Source organism: Saccopteryx bilineata, chromosome 8 (genome assembly GCF_036850765.1).
Source record: "Saccopteryx bilineata isolate mSacBil1 chromosome 8, mSacBil1_pri_phased_curated, whole genome shotgun sequence".
In the NCBI taxonomy this organism is placed as follows: Eukaryota; Metazoa; Chordata; class Mammalia; order Chiroptera; family Emballonuridae; genus Saccopteryx; species Saccopteryx bilineata.
Genome location: NC_089497.1, coordinates 57,102,822 through 57,123,019, shown reverse-complemented (window position 1 = coordinate 57,123,019; position 20,198 = coordinate 57,102,822). Strand labels below are relative to the sequence as shown.

Sequence of the window (20,198 nt, the reverse complement as noted above, 5' to 3'; positions counted from 1 at the left end):
ACTCAAAATGGATCAAAGATGTAAGTGCAAGTCAGAAAACTATAAAAAACCTAGAAGAAAATATAGTCAGTGCCTGGCCTGTGGTGGCACAGTGGGTAAGGTATCGAACTGGAATGCTGAGGTTGCTGATTCAAAGTCGCTTGCCTGGTCAAGGCACATATGAGAAGTAACTACAAGTTGAGGCTTCCCACTCCCCCTCCTCACCTTTCTCTCTCTTTCTCCTATCTCTAAAATCAATAAATAAAACCTGCCCTGGCTGAATAGCTAAATTGGTTAGAGTATCATTCCAAAGCACAGAGGTTGCTGGTTTGATCCCCAATCAAGGCACATACAGGACAGCTTGATATTCCTGTCTTCCTTCTCTTTCTCTCTCTTCCTTCCTCTCTCACTGAAATCAATAAATAAAAAAATTTTAAATAATAAAATAAGAAATAAAACATAGGCAGTAAATTTTCAGACATCCCTGTAGCAATATTTTTTCAGCTATATCTCCTTGGGCAAGGAAAAACAAAAAATAAACAAATGGGACTACATCAAACTAAAAAGCTTTTGCACAGCAAAAGAAACCATCAACAAAATTAAAAGGGAATCTACTAAATGGGAGAACATAATTGCCAATGATACATCTAATAAGGGGGAATTTCCAAAATATATAAAGAAGTTATAAAACTCAATACCAGGAAGACAACCCAATTAAAAACTGGGCAAAGGGCCTAAATAGATATACTGTATCTCCAAAGAGGACATACAGATGGTCAATAGACATATGAAAAAGTGCTCAATGTCACTAATTAGAGAGATGCAAATAAAAACCATAAAGAGCCTGACCAGGCGGTGGCGCAGTGGATAGAGCATTCGACTGAGATGTGGAAGACCCAGGTTCGAGACCCCAAGGTTGCCAGCTTGAGTGAGGGCTTATCTGGTTTGAGCAAGGTTCACCAGCTTGGACCCAAGGTCTCTGGCTGGAGCAAGGGGTTACTCAGTCTGCTGTAGCCCCACAGTCAAGGCACATATGAGAAGGCAGTCAATGAACAACTAAGGTGTCGCAATGAAAGACTAATGATTGATGCTTCTCATCTCTCTCCGTTTCTGTCTGTCTGTCCCTATCTATCCCTCTCTGTCTCTTAAAAAAATTATAAAGAGATAACACCTCACACTTGACAAAATGGCTATCACCAATAAATCAACAAACAACAAGTGCTGGTGAGGATATGAGAAAAAGGGAACCCTTGTGCACTGTTGGTAAGACTGCAGCATGGTACAGCCACTGTGGAAAACAGTATGGAGTTTCCTCAAAAAATTAAAAACGGCCTGACTAGGCGATGGCACAGTGGATAGAGCATCAGCCTAGGACACTGAGGAGCCAGGTTCAAAATCCTGAGGTCACTGGCTAGAGTGTTGGCTCATCTGGCTTGAGCACGGGGTCACTAGCTTGAATGTAGAATCATCAACATGACCCCATGGTTGCTGGCTTGAGCCCAAAGGTCACTGCCTTGAAGTTTAAGGTTGCTGACTTGAGCCCAAGGTCTCTGGCTGGAGCAAGGGGTCACTGGCTCATCATCTGGAGCCTCCCAGTCAAGGCACGTATGAGAGAGCAATCAATGAACAACTAAGGTGACACAAATATAAGTTGATGCTTCTCATTTCTCTCTCTCCCTTTCTGTCCCTTACTATCTGTCTCTCTCTTGAAAAAAAAAAAAGATATTAAAAATGGAACTTCCTTTTGACCCAGTAATCTCATTTCTGGGATTTTACCCCAAGAAACCCAAAACACTAATTCGAAAGAATTTATGCACCTCATGCTCATTGTAGCATTATTTATAATAGCCAAGATCTGGAAACAGCCTAAGTGCTCATCAGTAGATGAGTGGATAAAAAAGTTGGGGTACATTTACACAGTGGAATACTGCATGACCACAAAAAATAAGGAAATCTTGCCTGACTAGTGGTGGTGCAGTGGATTGAGCATCAACCTGGGATGTGGATCACCCAGGTTTGAAATCCCAAGGTCACTGGTTTGAGCACAGGTTCATCTGGCTTGAGGACAAGTTCACCAGCTTGGGCTCAGGGTTGCTGGCTTGAGCATGGTATCATCGACATAATCCCATAGTTGCTGGCTTGAGCCCAAGTCACTGGCTTGAGCAAAGGGGATGGAGATTAGGTGGAGGTGGCCCATGGTAGGGGAAATGGGGATGGAAAGAGACTTCGTTCAGGGTTATGAGTGCATAATGTAGTGTGCAGGTGGTCTTCTTGAGTTGTACACTTGAAAGCCTGTATGGTTTTGCAAACTAATGTCACCCCCAATAAATTCAATTAAAAAAAAAAGAACTACACCCCTCACAGGCATGCTGCTCTGTGACTGCTGCTAGAGTGTTAGTGCCACATCTTCCTCATGATTCCAATCCCAAGGAAGAGGAAAGTTAATGGTATGCTGCTGAATGTGTAGCAACCTGTTCTCTGGGGCAAAAAAGCCCCAATTTGTACCATCTGCCAATTGCTGTGATGTAACTACTCCCACATGTCTCATTTAAAACTACTAAAATGATGTTACTGAACTCCAAGTTGGGAGGAGATGCCAAGAATCTACTCTCATGAAACAGTATAAGCTGGCCCTGGCCGGTTTGCTCAGTGGATAGTGTCAGCCCAGTCTATGAATGTCCCGGGTTCAATTCCTGGTCAAGGCACACAAGATAAGTGACCATCTGCTTCTATCCCCTATTCTCCCTCTTCCCTTCCCGCAGCCAGTGGCTTGACTGGGTCAAGCATCTGCCCATGTGCTGTCAGCCTCAGGTGCTAAAAATAGCTTGGCTGATTCTAGCCATCGACCCAAGATAAGTTGCCACAAGACAAGTTGCCAGATGGGTCTTGGTCGGGGCACATGAAAGAGTCTGTCTATATCTCTTCCTCTCACTTAAACAAAAGAAAGAAAAAGAAAGAGTATAAGCTGTCTCTAGCACACTATTGGACATTTGCCTCCTTTAAACTCTAGAGATGCACTCGTGAAAATTCATTATTCTTATGGTTTATCTTTCTATGAACCTCTGGTTTGTCTTCCTACCCTACCTCGTAGTGCTTAACATCATCTATGGCAAACGATAAGCACTTATTTTGCAGCCAAGATGGCATTTCAGTCCAGACATAAAACCAAGTGCCACCTTGGAGACACTCAAGACTCTAGAGTCCCAAACTCCTCTGGGCTTCTGCCTCTTCCCTTCCCCAGTCAGGTCCACAACCCCAGAATTCCCTGGAGAAACTGTTGTTGTAGCAGTCCATATAGATTGTGGTGGTCTGAGCTCTAATAAATTTGTCTGTAAAGTGTTTGTATCTGTGCAGCATCAAAAGGTGAATTTGAATCGCCCTGCGGATACAGGGGGTGTGTTAGGGGACCCTAAAAGGCATACTGAGAGACTGCTGTCTTTAGGGAGTGGTGGGAAGAATTTGGTCTGTTTCTTTAGTAATAAGGTAACTAATGAGAAGGCAAGCCACTGACTACAAACACCAGATTTTTACAATGAGGTGGGGAGGCACTTCAGTCACCTCTAGTTGGAGCAGAAAGGACCATTTTCTCTCTGCTCCCAGACTCCTACAGAAATGGAAGGAACTTAGTTCTTATACACTCCTTCCACAAAAAATAAGCAAATACCCTTTTCTCTCGCTTTCCTCCCTTCCTAAATGGCCTAGAAATTTCATTGCTTTCTGCACGTCTTCCTTTTTTTGTCTCTTCTAGAATAGGACAGTGAGTGTGCTTGTTCATGTTGAGGGTAGGGGTTTGGGCTGGGGACTGCTAATATTGTACTGCTCTGAAATCCTCAGAACAATGGGTGGGACTGAGACCAATGAGGCAGACAAGAGAGTAAACAAACTCAGACTCCTCACTGACAGGCTGCAAGGAGAATCAGTAAGTTGCCTCCAATCTGGGAGAAGAAAGATTTTTCCTCTTATGGGAGGAGAAGAGGGTAGGATGCCAAACTAGGACTTTGGTCATTAGGGGACTGCAACTTCTGGCCTCTGATTGGGAAGACTGGAGGGTCAGATGCCAAATCAGAAGTTTGACCATTAGGAAAGTGGCAGACAAGCTACTTAATTCCTCCACCCCCAGGGTATGTCTCCAGCCCTATCCAGCTCCTTGTAACCATTAGAAAAACAAGATTAGCCTGACCAGGTGGTGGTGCAGTAGATAGAGCATCAGACTGGGACACAGAGGACCCAGGTTCAAAACCCTGAGGTCGTCAGCTTGAGTGTGGGCTCATCTGCTTTGAGCAAGGCTCACCAGCTTTAGCCCAAGGTCGCTGGCTTGAGCAAGAGGTCACTCGGTCTGCTGTATCCCCCCCCCCCCCCACTCCCCATCAAGGCACATATGAGAAAGCAATCAATGAACAATTAATGTGCCACAACGAAGAATTGATGCTTCTCATCTCTCCCTTCCTGTCTTGTCTATCCCTATCTGTCTCTATCTCTAAGAAAAGGTTATACACTGCTTGGTTACCAGCCAGTCTAAAAGCTTCTGAGCGGCTTTGAGCTTTCTAGAATGCATGAATAACTGTGTAACCTAATTAGAAGTGATCAGAAATCAGTTGGAAGCCTCAAATGACAGGACATTTCTGTATAGAATGGATTTCCTATCGGGCGTCCACTAGGTGAACCGTATTCTTTAGATTGTATCCCTGATTCTCTAAAATGGGGAATAGAAATCCAGGTTGCTTGTCCCATGGTAGGTAGTAGTCCTAACACCCGGTGGTGGGGGCGGGGGGCTGTGGAAGCAGGCACTGACCGTCAGGGTAAATGCTACAGAGAGCTGATTATGGACTTCATGGACTTTGGCCCTGGAGTCAGACGCATCCCGCTCTGTAAAGGCACGAGCAACTTAAGAAGTAGCCTACACTTCCCCTTATGAAAGTGGTTATAAGGATCAAGTGAGAAGACCCACATAGAGTGCAATTAGCAAGTGTCAGCCGAGTTAAGAACACAGGATGTGTTAAATAGTACTACCACGGGCTTGCCCAGGGAATCCTAATTCATCTTGCCAGAGAAGTACCACACTCATACCCATTTCTCAGCTCGCACATTTAATCAGAGAATTTTGGCATTTGCTGGGTTGTCTTTCCATTCATGATCTCCCCTACTACATCAGGGCAAGGCAGCATGATCTATCACGAGTTTTAGTCCCATTCGCAGAGGACAAACTCTTCCGGGCTGTGGTATGGTCCGTGGTTCTCCATACGTGGTGTATCAGGGCCTAGCCTATCTTCATTTCTGTTAGGCTCTGCGGACCTTCTTCACACACTGTGTCCTGTCCGATCACTGGGCCGCACCCGGGATGTCCGTTTGGCCTGCGCTCTCTGATGAGTGGACCTCTGCAGGCCGACATGAGTCAGGATTCGAAGCCGGCGTGGTGACCGGGATGACTCCTCAGCGCCGAGGCCCGTGTCCAGCCAAGAAGGGAAAGCAGGAGATCTCGGCCGGCCCAACACGGCTTCAGGGGTTTGCGCCAGGGCCCCTCTGGCTACCTGGTGGTGACCCCGGGCGTTCCCGGAGGCCGCGGCGTAGCTCCTGGGTGAAGGTGTCTCTGAAGCGGGCAGCGCGTCGACCCAGGGAACCCGGGGGCCCAGCCGCGAGGCCTCGCAGACGCCGGGCCGCGTCCTGGCCACGCAGCTGGGCTTGCAGCAGTGCAAAGGCTGTAAGCTGCGCGGCACGGCGGATAGGCCGCGATTCTGACAAGCGTTCCACTAGCCGCGGACTGTGCAGCAAGAGGGCCAGCAGCCGCCTCAGAACCATCCTTGGAGTAAGTCGGAACCCGGCGCGCCGCTCCAGCTTCTGATCGGCGGCGCTAGATATCGGACCACATCCGAGTCCGCGCCGCTGGGTGACGACACTGCTGCTCTGGGATTGGTTGGGAATACTCCGACTTTCTGTAACCGTGGCGTGTTTCCGGTTCCGCCACCTCTGCGGCGCCGGTTTTCCCGGGAGTGGCGGCGTCCTCGTCCCCCTGTCTGCACTATGTCGGGTGGCCTCCTGAAGGCGCTGAGCAGCGATTCCTATGTGGAGCTGAGCAGGTACCGGGACCAGCACTTCCAGGTAAGGGAAGCCTACCCCGAGAAGGCGAGGCCCTGGGCCAGAACGCTAAGAATTGGTTTTCTCTTGTCTCATTGTGTCGTTTCGCCTTCTCTGGTTTCCCAAAATCCGGAGACCCCCAGTACCTGCTGGGGAACGGATGCTGAAATAGCGTTTGGATATCACTGAATGTCTCTCTCACAGAAAGGGAATTTGAGGCTCGCTCTGCAGTACCTTTGCAGCCGCTCCCTGTTGCCCCGCCAATGCAGAGGAATTGAGCGGTAGTGGTGGTGGCTCTCGTTTTCATGGGCTCCGCCTCCGTAAGGTCACTTTGAGGTGTCAAAAGGGGTGTCCTTTTAACATCTGGATTATGTGGAGGCGGCTTCCTGACTCAGATATCGGGGCTTTCATTAGCCAAACTCCTCTTTGGCCTGGCGGTCCTACCGAGTTCTAGGCGGTGTGTGGGAGACACAAAGTTGACCCGTCTCCACCTTAGGGAGCCCTCCTCAGTGGAGAGGTGGATCAGCCTACCTAAGCGTATTATGTGTAGATCAGTGATTTTCATCCTTTTTCATCACGTCACACACCAAGTAATTACTAAAGGTCTGTGGCACACCAAAAAATATTTTTGTTGCTCTGACAAAAAATTAGGTATAATTTTGGATTCATTCACATCAGGTGGCTATTGTTGTTTGACAATCTAAGGGAAAAGAGGTAAGTGTCCCTTAGTGTAGGTATTGCGTGTTTTTAAAATTCTTGCGCGGCACACCAGTTGAAAAGCTTGTTGAAAGTCGTTGGGCTAGGTGTTAAGATCAGAGGACTGCTGGGTCTCAGAAAGGGAAAGTTTGAGTCTGGCCTATTTCATAGATTTTGTGGGGAAAGGGAAGGCAACAGATATTCAAGTTGGGTTTTTCGGTATCAGCAAAGTTGGGGGCAGGGACGCCAAGCAGCTTGCTGAAACATTCTGCTAAGCCCTAGAGGGAGAGGGAAGACAGTTTCTGCATTCATAATCCTATAGTAGGGACTGAAAATGGAGACAGGTAATCAACCTAGAGCAGAAATGAGCGGTGAGGGAGGGGCTGTGAGAATTTAGAAAAGGGATAACCCTTAAACTTGGGAAAGGAGGGAGCCCATTTAGAAGAGAATGTGTGAAAGGGGTTATTCCAGTAGCAAAAAAGAAATTTTGTTTGAAGCCAGTTGGATGAAGATTTTAAATTTATTTACTCAGCCAGTTTTAAATGCTTAGCATATGCCAGCCATGATCATAGTTCTCATTACTTTAGAAAGTTCCACATCATAACTGTCTTGAATTTCAAGCATCCTGAAACTAAAAGGAGTCATTGTTTGCTATTATAATCCTCTGCACTCTAAAGCCTGTAGCTTTATTTAGATTAGTAAGATAACTGTCATGCAGAATTTCTAGTGTCCCCTGAATGGAATCCACATTAATATACCATAAGTAAACATGTACTGACACTTAGAACACAGTTGTCTTAAGCCATAGGCTATGTGTTTGGATATTACTTACATGCGAGTGAAGTAGGAAGAAAAAAAAATGCCTCCTGACCATAATTTTAACAAATAAAATTTTATATTACAGCAGTAATACTGGGTTGGCAAGAAAGTAATTTTGATTTTATAGTGTGAAAAAAACTCACTTGTTTTATACAAAGAATAAACTTTAATCAATTATATATTTTCCATTTTGTTCAATGACCTTTTGCCATCTTTCTTGCTTCATGATTCCATGCTTCTAGAAATTTTGGTCCTGCCTGACCAGGCTGTGGCAGAGTGGATAGAGCGTCAGACTGGAATGTGGAAGGACCCAGGTTCGAGACCCCGAGGTCACCAGCTTGAGCACAGGCTCATCTGGCTTGAGCAAAAAGTTCACCATTGGACCCAAGGTCGCTGGCTCAAGCAAGGGGTTACTCGGTCTGCTGAAGGCCCATGGTCAGGGCACATATGAGAAAGCAATCAATGAACAAACTAAGGTGTCGCAATGAAAAACTAATGATTGATGCTTCTCATCTCTCTCCGTTCCTGTCTGTCTGTCCCTGTCTATCCCTCTCTCTGACTCTCTCTCTCTGTCCCCTGTAAAAAAAACAAAAAAAGAAATTTTTGTCCTTATCAGCAAAAACTGAACTAAGTGCGATTTAAGGTCATCATCATTTGTGGAAGTTTTACCATTCAAAGAGTTTTGCAAACTTCAAAATAAATGGTAATCAGATGGTGCAATGTAAGGGCTGTGTGGGGGATGCAACATCACTTCCCAACCAAGCTCCAATAATTTCCCACAGATTACTAAAGATGTGTGAGACTCTTATTAATTATCATGGTGGAACACAATTCCTTGACAGTTTGCCAATTCTGGCCTTTTTTCTTTGATTGCTTCATCCAGTTTCATTAGTTGTTAACAGTAAACATCTGAATTGATCGTCTGGTTTCTTGGAAGCAGTTCAAAATACACACCACTTTGTAGTCCCACCAAATTGACAGCATGGCCTGTTTTTGATGCAGTTCAGCTTTAGATGTGGTTTGTGCTGGTTCATCACGCTTGGACCATGATCGTTTTTGAATGATGTTACTGTAGATGACCCATTTTCATCACTAGTGATGATTCTTTTCAAAAAAGGGTTGGTTTCATTGCGCTTGGATGTATATCGCAAATATTGATTTGTTGTGTTAAGTGAATCTCTCAATTCATGCAGAACCCAAATATTGAGCTTCTTAGTGAATCCAAGACATTTTTAAGTGATTTTCAATTGTTTTGTGCGATACATTTGACCTCTCTGCAATCTCTCAAACAGTTATATGCGATTCTCTTCAGTTATGGCTTTGATTTGGTCATCAACTTCAGTAGGTCGACCAGAATGTTGGTCATCTTTGAGTGAAAAATCTCCAGAACAGAAGTTTTAAACCAATTCTGACACATGCATTGTTACGCAATCAACACCATAAATGTCACATATCTTTTTGTGAGCCTCGGCAGCTTTCTTTCCTTGACAGAAATAAAAATGTATGCTGAAAATGTTCATTTCTGCACTCCATGTTAAAATTGACCCCAAACTAACAGCAACAAAATTATTCACAACTTGCTTCTAAAGTAACCTAAATGTGACTGATACCAAATGTCAAAAGGAAAAAACATGACAAGAAGTCCTTCAAAACAATTACGCTATGACATCCGAAAATACTTTCTTGCCAAACCAATGCAAATAAAAGTGCGCCTTTGTTTTATTCCAAAGTTCTAAAAACCTAATGCCCTGAGACTTTTTAAGGAAGTATGAGATTGGGGATAGGACTGGGTTTATATTCCAGCTACAACTACAGAGTAGCTGTGTGATTGGACAAGTTACTTAACTGTCCTTACTCAGGTGTAAAATGAGGATAATAAATTAGGACCTACCTTTCAGTCCCGAGAATTAAAAGACTTCATACATGGAAGTCTCTGACCTGCAGACCTCATTGTTTCATACTTTTTTTCACTTTGCTCTCTATTTTGGAAATGTTCTATATCACTGTATGTGGATGTACATTTTTCTGGGGTTACATAGTTTTTTACTTATTGAGGTACCATGATTACTTAATCTTTTATTTTTTATATATATTTTTTATTTTTTTGTATTTTTCCGAAGTTAGAAGCAGGGAGGCAGTCTGACAGACTCCCGCATGCGCCTGACCAGGATCCACCCAGCATGCCCAACAGGGGGTGATGCTCTGCCCATCTGGGGTGTGGGACTTCCACACACTGGGCCGTTGCTCTACCACTGAGCCAACTGGCCAGGGCCTCATTTTTCTTTTTATTTGACTTTAGATGGTTTCTCTATTCTGTCACTGAATGTGAACATGAGACCTAGTTCTCTGAGCCCTGTGCTACAAAGCATTCAAAGATGAGTAATGCAAAGTCTTCTCAGAATGAAGAAACTGGATCAGCATTCTGTGTGAACTAGTAAATGAAGAAGGGATGCTCTAGGGAAAGTGTCCTGATTCTGCTCAGCTTTCCAAGTTAGAATAACACTGTGTGGCCAATATTAGAGCCCAAACAGGGTCTGAGGGCCTGAGAGGAGGTCAGCTGGGTAGGCCTTCTATTTAATCAGCATTAACCTCCCAGCATGGAGTTTAGGATTGTCTCCTAAACTCAGAGAAAATATATGAGCATGTAATCTATCTGAGCAATTGTAGTTCTGAACATTCTTTGTGGGAATATTACAGGGGTACCCTATCTCTGCAAATCCATATATTTTTCACTACAAAGGATAAAAAGGCCCTTTCTAATATATTGGTTCAAAGTCTTGAAATTAAACTTGGACAATTAAAGAAGGATCCAGTGCTGAGGATATGGAGGGGCAGGAAAAAGACATGTCACTTGGAGAGCATTATGGTACAGGAGGAGGAGGGCTATATATATACAATATAACTTTGAAGCTGTGGCCCTGTACTAAGCAATCTGGGGGGGCCCTGGCTGGATGGCTAACTTGGTTAGAACATTCCAATACACCAATGTTGTGAGTTCGATCCCTGGTCATGGCACATACAAAAATCAACCAATGAATGCATAAATAAGTGGAACAAAAAATTGATCCCTCACCCCTTCCCTTTCCCGTCTGTCTGAAAACAATAAAAACTAAAAGCAATCTAGAACTTGTTAAAGTGCTTCATGGATTGTGAACATCTTTTGGGGGGGGGTATTTGTGATTGGGACTATGAGAGAAGCTGACTCCCAAATCAGAGTAACTGAAAACTTTTCTCATATTAGGAATACTATTTAAGCAGGACTCTTAGATTGTGTTGCTTACTTTTTCTATATTTGAAATTCTAGGGTAACATTCACGAACAGGAGAAATTACTCAAAAAAAGCTGTACGTTGTATGTTGGAAATCTTTCCTTCTACACAACTGAAGAACAAATCTATGAACTCTTCAGCAAAAGTGGTGACATAAAGAAAATTGTTATGGGCCTGGATAAAATGAAGAAAACAGCATGCGGTTTCTGCTTTGTGGAGTATCCTTTCTGTGTGTGTCATACAGCTGTTGAATGAGGGCGGGGCCTAGAGTGGTTAGTCACCTGTTTTTGTTTTCTTTTTTCTTTTAAATGAGGATATTTGCTAATTAGCATGCCTATACTTATCTCTGTCTCTCCTTCCTTCTATACCTCCTACCCCTATCCAGGATGTCTACAGGTAAATTGTGAAAGTTAGCAACATTTACATTCTGTTCTTAAATCCATGCTTTGTTTATAGTTAATTATTTATTTAAGAAACACAATCTTTCACCTGGCCTGTGGTGGCACAGTGGATAAACCATTGGCCTGGAATGCCAAGGTTGCTGGTTCGAAACCCTGGGCTTCTCTGGTCAAGGCACATACAACAAGCAAGGAATGAACAACTATGAGTTGATACTTCCCATTCCATGATCCCCTCTCTCTCCTGTCTCTATAAAATCAGCAAAGTTTTTTTCTTTTTTTAAAAAGGTCTTAAGAACTTTAAAAAGAACAACACAATCTTTTAAGAAGAATATATGCACATGGAGTTAAAATAAAAATAAGTTAAAAAATCCCTGTACCATTCTAAGCCCAGAAACAATCAGTCAGCAGTCTCTTGGGTGTCTTTCCAGAAGAAATCTTGTGGATGTGTGGTGGCTTATTGGCATCTACTATTTTTCCCCCTTAGAGACTGTTCCATGTTAGCACATGTTGTAAGTGTACCTCTTATTAAAATGGCTGTATAATATGTACCTCATTATATTAGATGTATATAGCTTTATTTTCTTAAAAATTTATGCAGTTTTATATTTATAGGTCAAAACCATATTTGTGATCATTTTTCTCCCTGATACTATAAATATTAGAACTCTTGGATTTATCCTGTTTTTCTTCTTTTTTTTTACCATTTGTTTATATTCTACCTAATTTCCCAGACCACATCTAACATGACTTTTGAAATTTTTTTTTGTGTCCTGAATTATCTGGTTCTTTTGGTTGTGTTTATACTATAAATTTTCCATAAAGGTCTAGTGATCCTTGTGTTTCCAATTATAATCAGGGAAAAGAAGGCTGATATTGTGGACCTAGACAGAGCTGCTCTCTCAAATTATTGTCTTACATTTGGGATATATGGATTTCCCAAGTGCCAAAAAGGTAGATTGTATTTTGGACAGCTAACATCAAGACAGTACCCTCAGTTCCTCCAGTTTGTTCAAAACCCTATCACTTTATTTGTACTTGCCTGGGATTAAATACTATCCTGCTAGCAAGTCTTCCCACATAGAGACTCTTAGTTAAACCCTACTTACAGCCTAACGTCTTATTCAACTTTGTATCAAGAGTCTCCTGGATTTGCTGTCTCCTTTAGGCTTCAAAATATTTCAGACTGTGACATTGCCTGTGATCCCACGCTCTAGCTGGCAATCCTGTGCTCAAGCCACACAAGTTGGTGACCTCAGGGTTTGGAATCTGGGTCCTCAACGTCCTAGTTCAATGCTCTATCCACTGTACCACCACCTGGTCAGGCTCTGCTTTCCCTTTAAGCATGCATTTCATTCTTTCAACAACAAAAAATTATCGAATGCCCATATATGCTAGGCATCTTATAGGTGCTGGACACTGGAATTTCAGCAAGTGTTTTCGGAAGAAAATGTCTAGATCAGCATTTAAGTCTTTCCTTCTAATGAAAGACAATTCCATATGCACTGTGACCTTCTCTTTTATTAAGGTTGTTCTTGCCTGATCAGGTGGTGGCACAGCAGATAGAGCGTTGGACTGGGACATGGAGGACCCAGGTTTGAAACCCCGAGGTCACTGGCTTGAGCAAGGGGTCACTTGCTCTGCTGTAGCCCCCTGGTCAAGGCACATATGAGAAAGCAATCAGTGAACAACTAAGGAGCTACAACAAAGAATTGATGTTTCTCATCGCTCTCCCTTCCTGTCTGTCCCTATCTGTCTCCCTCTCTCTGTCAAAAAATTGGAAAAAAAAGTTTTTCTTGAATATAGAGCTCCAGGTTTGGGTGCTATCAATTCCTTGGCTAAGTGTGCATTTTGTGGCCTAAACCTACCCTGAATATATTATATATATATATATATATAAATATATATATATATATATAAATTTTTTTTTTTTTTTTTTTGGTATATTTCTGAAGCTGGAAACGGGGAGAGACAGTCAGACAGACTCCCGCATGCGCCCAACCGGGATCCACCCGGCACACCCACCAGGGGTGATGCTCTGCCCCTCCGGGACATCGCTCTGCCAGGACCAGAGCCATTCTAGCGCCTAGGGCAGAGGCCAAGGAGCCATCCCCAGCGCCCGGGCCATCTTTGCTCCAATGGAGCCTTGGCTGCGGGAGGGAAAGAGAGAGACAGAGAGGAAGGAGGGGGTGCGGTGGAGAAGCAAATGGGCGCTTCTCCTATGTGCCCTGGCTGGGAATCGAACCCGGGTCCCCCGCACGCCAGGCCGACGCTCTACCGCTGAGCCAACTGGCCAGGGCCATATATTTTATATTTTGCAAATCAAAATATGGGGAGAATGGGACCAAATAATTATTAACAGTATTATTCAGGAAATCAAGATCAATGTAGCCATTGCTAAGTGTCATATTTGACTAATGCTTCTGGACCAACCTCAAACAGTCATGTGCAAACCAAATTATTGTCTAGAAACTCCATCTAGGTCAGCGGTTCTCAACCTGTGGGTCGCGACCCCAGCGGGGGTCGAACGACCAAAACACAGGATGGCTTTAGGCGACCCCTGTGTGTTTTGGTCGTTCGACCCCGGCGGGGGTCGCGACCCACAGGTTGAGAACTGCTGATCTAGGTGGACTAATTTTTACGCATTTTCTTAACAGCCTCATATAGTTGTTGCTTCCTGTATTTCCAAAAATGTTTGGAGAAATGCTATGTCATGTTCCTTAATACTTATACTTAAGGTACTATTCAAGAGCAGATGCAGAAAATGCCATGCGGTACATAAGTGGAACTCGTTTGGATGACCGGGTGATTCGCACAGACTGGGACGCAGGCTTTAAGGAGGGCAGGCAATATGGCCGTGGATGGTCTGGGGGCCAGGTATGCAGGAAGGTTCTGTAGGCTTGGCCTTACCTGGGATTCCAGTCCTAATGACTAGTGTTTTGTCTGTTTGTATTTGCTCTTATGAAAATAACTTTATATCTATAACTTTGGCTTGAAGTGAATCTCAAATCACCCATTGGGATTAGTAAGTTATTTTCCTAACCAATGAAATGGTATGTTTTGTATATTTCCACAGCAGCTATTACTGGATTTTTGCTAGGGGCAAGCTGTTTTACACCTCAAAAGTGTATAGAACAAAAGCAAAATGAACTGTAATGTGTTTTGTTTTTATTTAAAATAGCCTGATTTAAGTACTCTGGAATGTGCTCGTATTGAATGCTGGTGAATGAGTATGTGCGTGATGCTTGGTAAAACAGAACAAAACTCTAGGTTGTCTCAAATAATTCTGCAAGGCAGTTAAAACTTTATATCAGTTTTTTTTAATTATGTGCCTCTTAAATGTTTGCTCACATTATGACATCTGAAAAGGCTTAGCTGTTTATCTGACATATTTGTGAGAGGCATTTTTATTACACCAATCTCTATACTATAACTTGTGTTCTTTTCAATTAAGGTACGAGATGAGTATCGGAAGGACTATGATGCTGGCAGAGGCGGCTATGGAAAACTGGCCCAAATCCAGTGAGCAGGAAGAACCCCATCGTGCAAAACTTAGTCCTTTGGCCTGTTGAATTTGACCATATTACCCAAGGTCTGCAAACCTGCCATTTTTACCAAGGTTTGATCAGTGTCTCTATTGAACCAGAAGCCACTTCATGGTTTTCCTTTGAAAATTATTAAAGGACAAAATCCAAATTGGTCAGGTATCTGGTTACCAGAATGATTTTCTTACTAGGTGAAAAATTGTGTTCCTTGGCAATAGATTTTATCTATAATGTTCATCTATCAGCTAAAAACCATACTTTTTAAAGGAAAATTGGAAAACTTTAAAATTTTGTTTGCCATGTTTGCATCTAAGTAGGTTCATGGTCTACATTGGGGCCGGGAATTACTATTTTAAAACTTAAGTTTTCTTGAGATAAAGTTTAGTAAATGGAGTTTTGTGTATTTTATAGCTTTGCTCTAAATTAGGAACAGATGTTTGACAACTGAATTTATTCCTATGTTGAATTCTAATTTCTAAAGGTAAACTTTTAGGAGAGAACTTCCTAAATAGTTGGTACAAAAGTAAGCCCTAGACAGTCCCAGGGGATACCATCTGCTTACATGCTTTATATTATCAGGAAATCAGGTACAGGACTTGAAGGGTATTTACTAAACGCATTTTTTCAAAAGATGTGTTTTCCTAAAACCTGAAAAAGATGTGTTTTCAAGGCCTGAAAAAAACAAAAGCAAGGGTTGGTTTGAATTACCAAGAACTTCAAACTAAAGGAAGTGGGGGCTGGTATCACTGTCAGTAGGAAATGGGATGAAAGATTAGAGGGCATGAGTTAAAACATTGCTTTGACCTGTTGAAGATTGCTGTGAGGGCTATCAGACTTATCCTTCTCATTTTCAGTGTGATCTTGGGGATGGAGTTGGTATAAAAGAGAGCTAAAGATTGAGAAATGCTTCCCCTCAGGAAATGTGTTTTGGCCAGTTCTCATGTGTAAGTCAGTCTGTCTAGTTTTTTCACTAGTGTGCTTACTGAGTTTCAAGCCTTGATAGCAATGGTATCCACTGAGGGAATCTAGAGTATTTCTTGCATTTGTAAGGCAAGAGATGATTTCTCTCTAATAGTATATTGAACTATTGCTCATTTAAAACTGCTAATCTAGTTTCATTTTCCTTGACATAAGTGACATTTTTTCATCTAACAATAAACTTATCTCCAAAATTCCTGTGTCTCATGAAACTTGGGGCTGAAGTATCTTGAATGTGAACATCTTCAAAGCTATAGTTAAATGTAGATTTTCTCATTAAATTGAAACTGGTTATTTGAGTTTTTAAACTTGTAAGCACGTAGGGAAAAAGATATTTGCAAATATTTAATTTCATGAGGACATACTATTCCTTAAAAAAATTTTGTTTTACACTATAGTTTGAATTTCATATATTTTATATTCTTTTGTAGTAAAACATAACTCAGATTTCTACAGGCCTTAAAAACCATAGACAGTGGTTCTATTTGGAATTGTGTCTTCTGTAACTGATTTCAATAAAGTTGGACCAACTTCTCCTTGTCTGCCCATTTCCTCACCTATAAAGAAAGACATTGGAACCCTCTTTCTCTGTAATACTTATGAATGTACTTTGGGGGAATCTGTGAATAAGCAGAATTTGCATGTCCATTTTCATTTGACAGTGACCTATTATGGTAGTCACTAGCCACATGGAGCATTAAAATGTTCAGTTCCTCATTCACACTGGCTACATTTCAAATCCTACTCAGCCACATGGGGCTAGTGGCTGTTGTAGTAGATGCAAATATAGAACATTTTCATCACTGCAGAGAATGCTATTGGAGAGTGCTGTTTTAAGGGTAGGCTGCTTAGTGCCTATTGGTCACTGTTCGTAAACAAGCCCTGTCATGGCTGGAACGTCCCTGGGAAAAATTACTACTCACCAAACAGCACATGTTATTCAATACAAGAAAACACACATTTATAAAGGTATTTAGTTTATTTTTCAAAAAAATATTTTTGCTAGAAGGTCTGAGTCATTTTACATGATCACAACCTTTAAATAAATTCTTTTTCTGACCAAAGGTACCACTTAAGTGAACAGCTTGTCTAGGTCTGCTTTTGTAATACCCAAATACAATTAGCACTTCTCTGATGGTATTCCCTAGGTCTTAATTGTTTACAGGCCAGGAGGCAGAGCCCAGCACATACAGTATGTGCTTTGTAACTGCAGATTAGTTTGGTTTCTTAACATCATTAAGCAGAGCAGGTAGTCAATATATCTAATTCACACTATTAATACACTGTTTCTCGCCTGAAGGGTCTGATCGACCCAGAGCTCCTAGTTGTCTCTTTAACCCAGTGAACCACAACTGCAGAGAAAAAGGGCAGCTCAACTTAGGCTACTGCTGGCTATGTCCCAGTTAGGTCTGTTACTGTTTCGTTCCAACTATTTAACAATAAGTAGAACATATAAATGCAAAGCCAGAAAAAAAAGGATTCAAGGGGACTTGGGAGCAAGTGCTTCTTTTCCTTAGGAGGTTCCCTTAAGTTGGTTCTCTATAATTCTTGAGAGAGCTTAACTAAAAGCTGAATTAAATCTATATTCATTGCTATACATTTAACAAAAGGAAAAAAATCACTGGACAGAAGCAACTACAGACTGGTAAGTTTGCTGATGGAGAGAACTGGACAGCTTGTTGAAGGCACATCATACGTAGCTTTTAGTTTGTACAAGGCCTCCACTCAACCCCAAAAGCATAAGGTCTGCCCACCTGGTGGGCAATAATTCAGTGCCAAGCTAGTGACAGTAAAACAGTGTCTTCCACCAACAGCCCAGACTATATTTCAAAACTCTTTGTTGCAAGGAAGCAATTATTGCAAACATTAGGACAATGGCCATTCTAATGTAGGACTTGGGCTAAACAGAGTTTTTAACCTAATCACAAGATGAGGGGAAATGGCTATGTATGCTAAAACCAAGTTTCACAAATGCAGAAAAACATTTTAACCAGACTTAAAATATTTGTAATTTAGGCTAAAGCATGCTGAACAGTGCACATCAAGGTGTCCTAGAAAGCTGGAAGTGAATGAGAGACTGAACTTGGACAGCTCACTTCAGGTTCTCTATAACATCGCTGCAAGCCTAAAAGCAGAGATGATGACTACTACTCATGGAGGAAATGGCAACTCAAGCTTTGGGCAGTAATTAAGATTCTTGCCAGAAGAGAGTCCTGTCTCTTCTGCACGCCTCATTCTGCCAGTAAGGAAGTGAGATATGGAGGTCTAAAGTATAAGACAGACATTCTGAATCAATAGCCTGGTCACGGGCTACTTTATATAGCTACCAAAAAAAGGCAAATGTATCACATATAAATTTGAAAAATCTCATTTTGCATACTTATGTCTGAAAACTGAAAAGCTCAAGATGTCCTCCCCATTTAAAATTGTCATCTTTCCTAATGTAGACACAATCCTATCTATAGCAGCATAAAGTGCCTCTAATCTCAGTCTTTTTTAAAGACATGAAGCACAATAACAAATACTGACCTGGTTTTATACTAAGGAGTTTGAATCTGGGGAACTTAGGAAAGTGCTGGGGCTGTTTACAATGTAAACACTGGTGTTGGTGCTTGGAATGTCTGGGGAGGAAACCCTGCATGTAAACGTGTCTGACTCCACCCTCAGTTGCTGGCAGTCAGCCTTACCCTATAACTGCACATTTTAGCTTTTTATTTTCAACACCTAATTAGGTATCTTCTGCCATTTTCTTGGTACATTTCTGTATAAGCTTCTGAGTTTCTTATACAGCTCAGAACAGGTAACTGAGTAGTTTAACATGCATCTTTTATTTCCTTTCAAATACCACAAAAAGCTAGATTAAAGATGCAAGACACATTACACTAACCCTGATGCAGCTAAGTGTAAGGACAGGGCCACCTCTGCCTTTCTCCAGAAGCTGAGGTTCATAGAAAAAAAAGGACTCCTGTGCCAGAGTCTCAGAGTTGGTCAAGCAGAGGCCAAATGAGGAGCCCTGCATATTGCTGAGATCACTAAAGAGAAGATTAAAACACTTATCAACACTTGCTGTACTCCTGAGGAATCAAGTCTTCTCTATTACCTTTCCTCTTCTCCCCACCCACCTGCAAAAGACCTGAAGCCAGTCTTAGGTTTTGAATGTTTATATTTTAAATATGTTTGAAATAAAAAGGTATCTGTCAAATCTTAATTTCTTACGGGAGATAACAAGGGATTATCAACTTGTAAATTACTCTTATGCTGAATTCTCATTTGACCACTTGTGTGACAGATAGCAAGTTTTTTAATGAGTCAAAACCAAAAATCCAGGGAATTCAAAGTTTCAGCAAAAGCCTTGATAAGACTTAGGCATTTATTATAATTCTCAAATGTGCCTCCATAAATAGAACACACCAGTTAGTTTATGGCCACTTCCTTCTCACTCTTCAAAAGGAATGCAACTCACGCTCCAAGACTCAGAGAAGTCAGTGAAAGGTACTGCTGGTAAAAGTTAAGACAAGACTGGCTTTGTCGAAAGAACTCCTAGCTACCCTTTATGCCCAGGGAACACTATTACTCTCAGTTATGTTTTATCAAAAACATCCCACATTTTTAGGTTCTGGGATTAAAATTTAAACCTGTATTTAATTCACATCTAACTAAGTTTCAAAAGCTGCACCAAATCTACTAGGCTTTTTTTTTTTTAATACTCTGCACTGCATGCTCTGTCTATATGCATGCGTTTGGATAATAAATATTAAATATAGGGTGGGGTGGGGACATGTGGAATCCATAATGTTAAAACTGAAACCAAACTGAACATTAAAAAATAGTACATGGTAGCTAGAGAAATGAATAAGGGCTAAAAAGAAACTTGAGGTAACAATAGTGGCCCAATACCACTGATCTGTAAAAATTCAAATAAGTGTTTGGAGGTTCAAGTAACAAACCATCTGCTCCAACTTGGTCAGACTTCCCAGCCTTGCTGAGGGTTAGTCCATGAGCCGGCACTCACATAGCTCTTTGTAAATCCTCTTCCGTACTCGGGGCATGTCTTCTTGGGAAAACTGGAAAGGCTGCTCTAAGGCGAGGCACTTGCAGTACTGCAAAGGTCCCAGAAATTTTAAATGGCATGTGGAGTTACGTACCAGCCCAATTATTTACCAGATGCAGACCTAACGGAATAGAGTCTAAGACAGCATTGTAAAATTTGTTTAAACTTGTTATAAAACATTTACCTCCAAAGTATAGTCAACTTTGGAGTACAGGGTTGGGTGAAAGTAGGTATATAGTTGTGAGTACATGAAACAGTTTATTCTTGTATTATTATTAGTGTATTATTTTTCCATACAGACAACTGTAAACCTGCTTTTGCCCCAAACTATATGGCCTAGGATCTCCTCCAAACTTAATACTGTGAAAAGTGGAAACTGATGAAGAGGCTCT

General features: G+C 41.9%; 3 protein-coding genes across 4 annotated transcripts in view; 1 reads left to right on the top strand and 2 right to left on the bottom strand.

Annotated features, from left to right (window-relative positions):
• Positions 1 to 5,045: 5,045 nt before the first annotated feature.
• NCBP2AS2 (NCBP2 antisense 2 (head to head)) lies at positions 5,046 to 5,849 on the bottom strand. The gene has a single exon (XM_066240986.1). It carries the CDS (start codon positions 5,773 to 5,775, stop codon positions 5,476 to 5,478), a length of 300 nt encoding a protein of 99 aa, XP_066097083.1. The 5' UTR covers positions 5,776 to 5,849; the 3' UTR covers positions 5,046 to 5,475.
• A 68-nt stretch (positions 5,850 to 5,917) lies between these two features.
• On the top strand, positions 5,918 to 15,951 carry NCBP2 (nuclear cap binding protein subunit 2). Its single transcript, XM_066240985.1, has 4 exons — positions 5,918 to 6,075; positions 10,871 to 11,052; positions 13,971 to 14,109; positions 14,687 to 15,951. The coding sequence occupies exons 1-4, from the start codon at positions 5,998 to 6,000 to the stop codon at positions 14,756 to 14,758; spliced, it is 471 nt and encodes a 156-aa protein (XP_066097082.1). The 5' UTR covers positions 5,918 to 5,997; the 3' UTR covers positions 14,759 to 15,951.
• SENP5 (SUMO specific peptidase 5) overlaps positions 15,931 to 20,198 on the bottom strand; it is a 76,638-nt gene continuing 72,370 nt past the window's right edge. The window contains exon 10 of one of the 2 annotated variants that reach the window (XM_066240966.1): positions 15,931 to 19,855. In XM_066240966.1, the coding sequence (XP_066097063.1) occupies positions 19,745 to 19,855 (111 nt within the window). In that variant the 3' untranslated portion in view covers positions 15,931 to 19,744. The remainder of the gene's footprint in view (positions 19,856 to 20,198) is intronic. The other variant, XR_010726830.1, reaches the window with a different exon arrangement.

Excerpts from the sequence above, each read along its gene's own strand:
- NCBP2 (XM_066240985.1), top strand. The coding sequence starts at position 5,998 with ATGTCGGGTGGCCTCCTGAAGGCGCTGAGCAGCGATTCCTATGTGGAG. Across the intron at positions 11,053-13,970 it reads TGCGGTTTCTGCTTTGTGGA|GTACTATTCAAGAGCAGATG; the intron begins GTATCCTTTCTG and ends CTTATACTTAAG. Across the intron at positions 14,110-14,686 it reads GTGGATGGTCTGGGGGCCAG|GTACGAGATGAGTATCGGAA; the intron begins GTATGCAGGAAG and ends TTTTCAATTAAG.
- NCBP2AS2 (XM_066240986.1), bottom strand. The coding sequence starts at position 5,775 with ATGGTTCTGAGGCGGCTGCTGGCCCTCTTGCTGCACAGTCCGCGGCTA.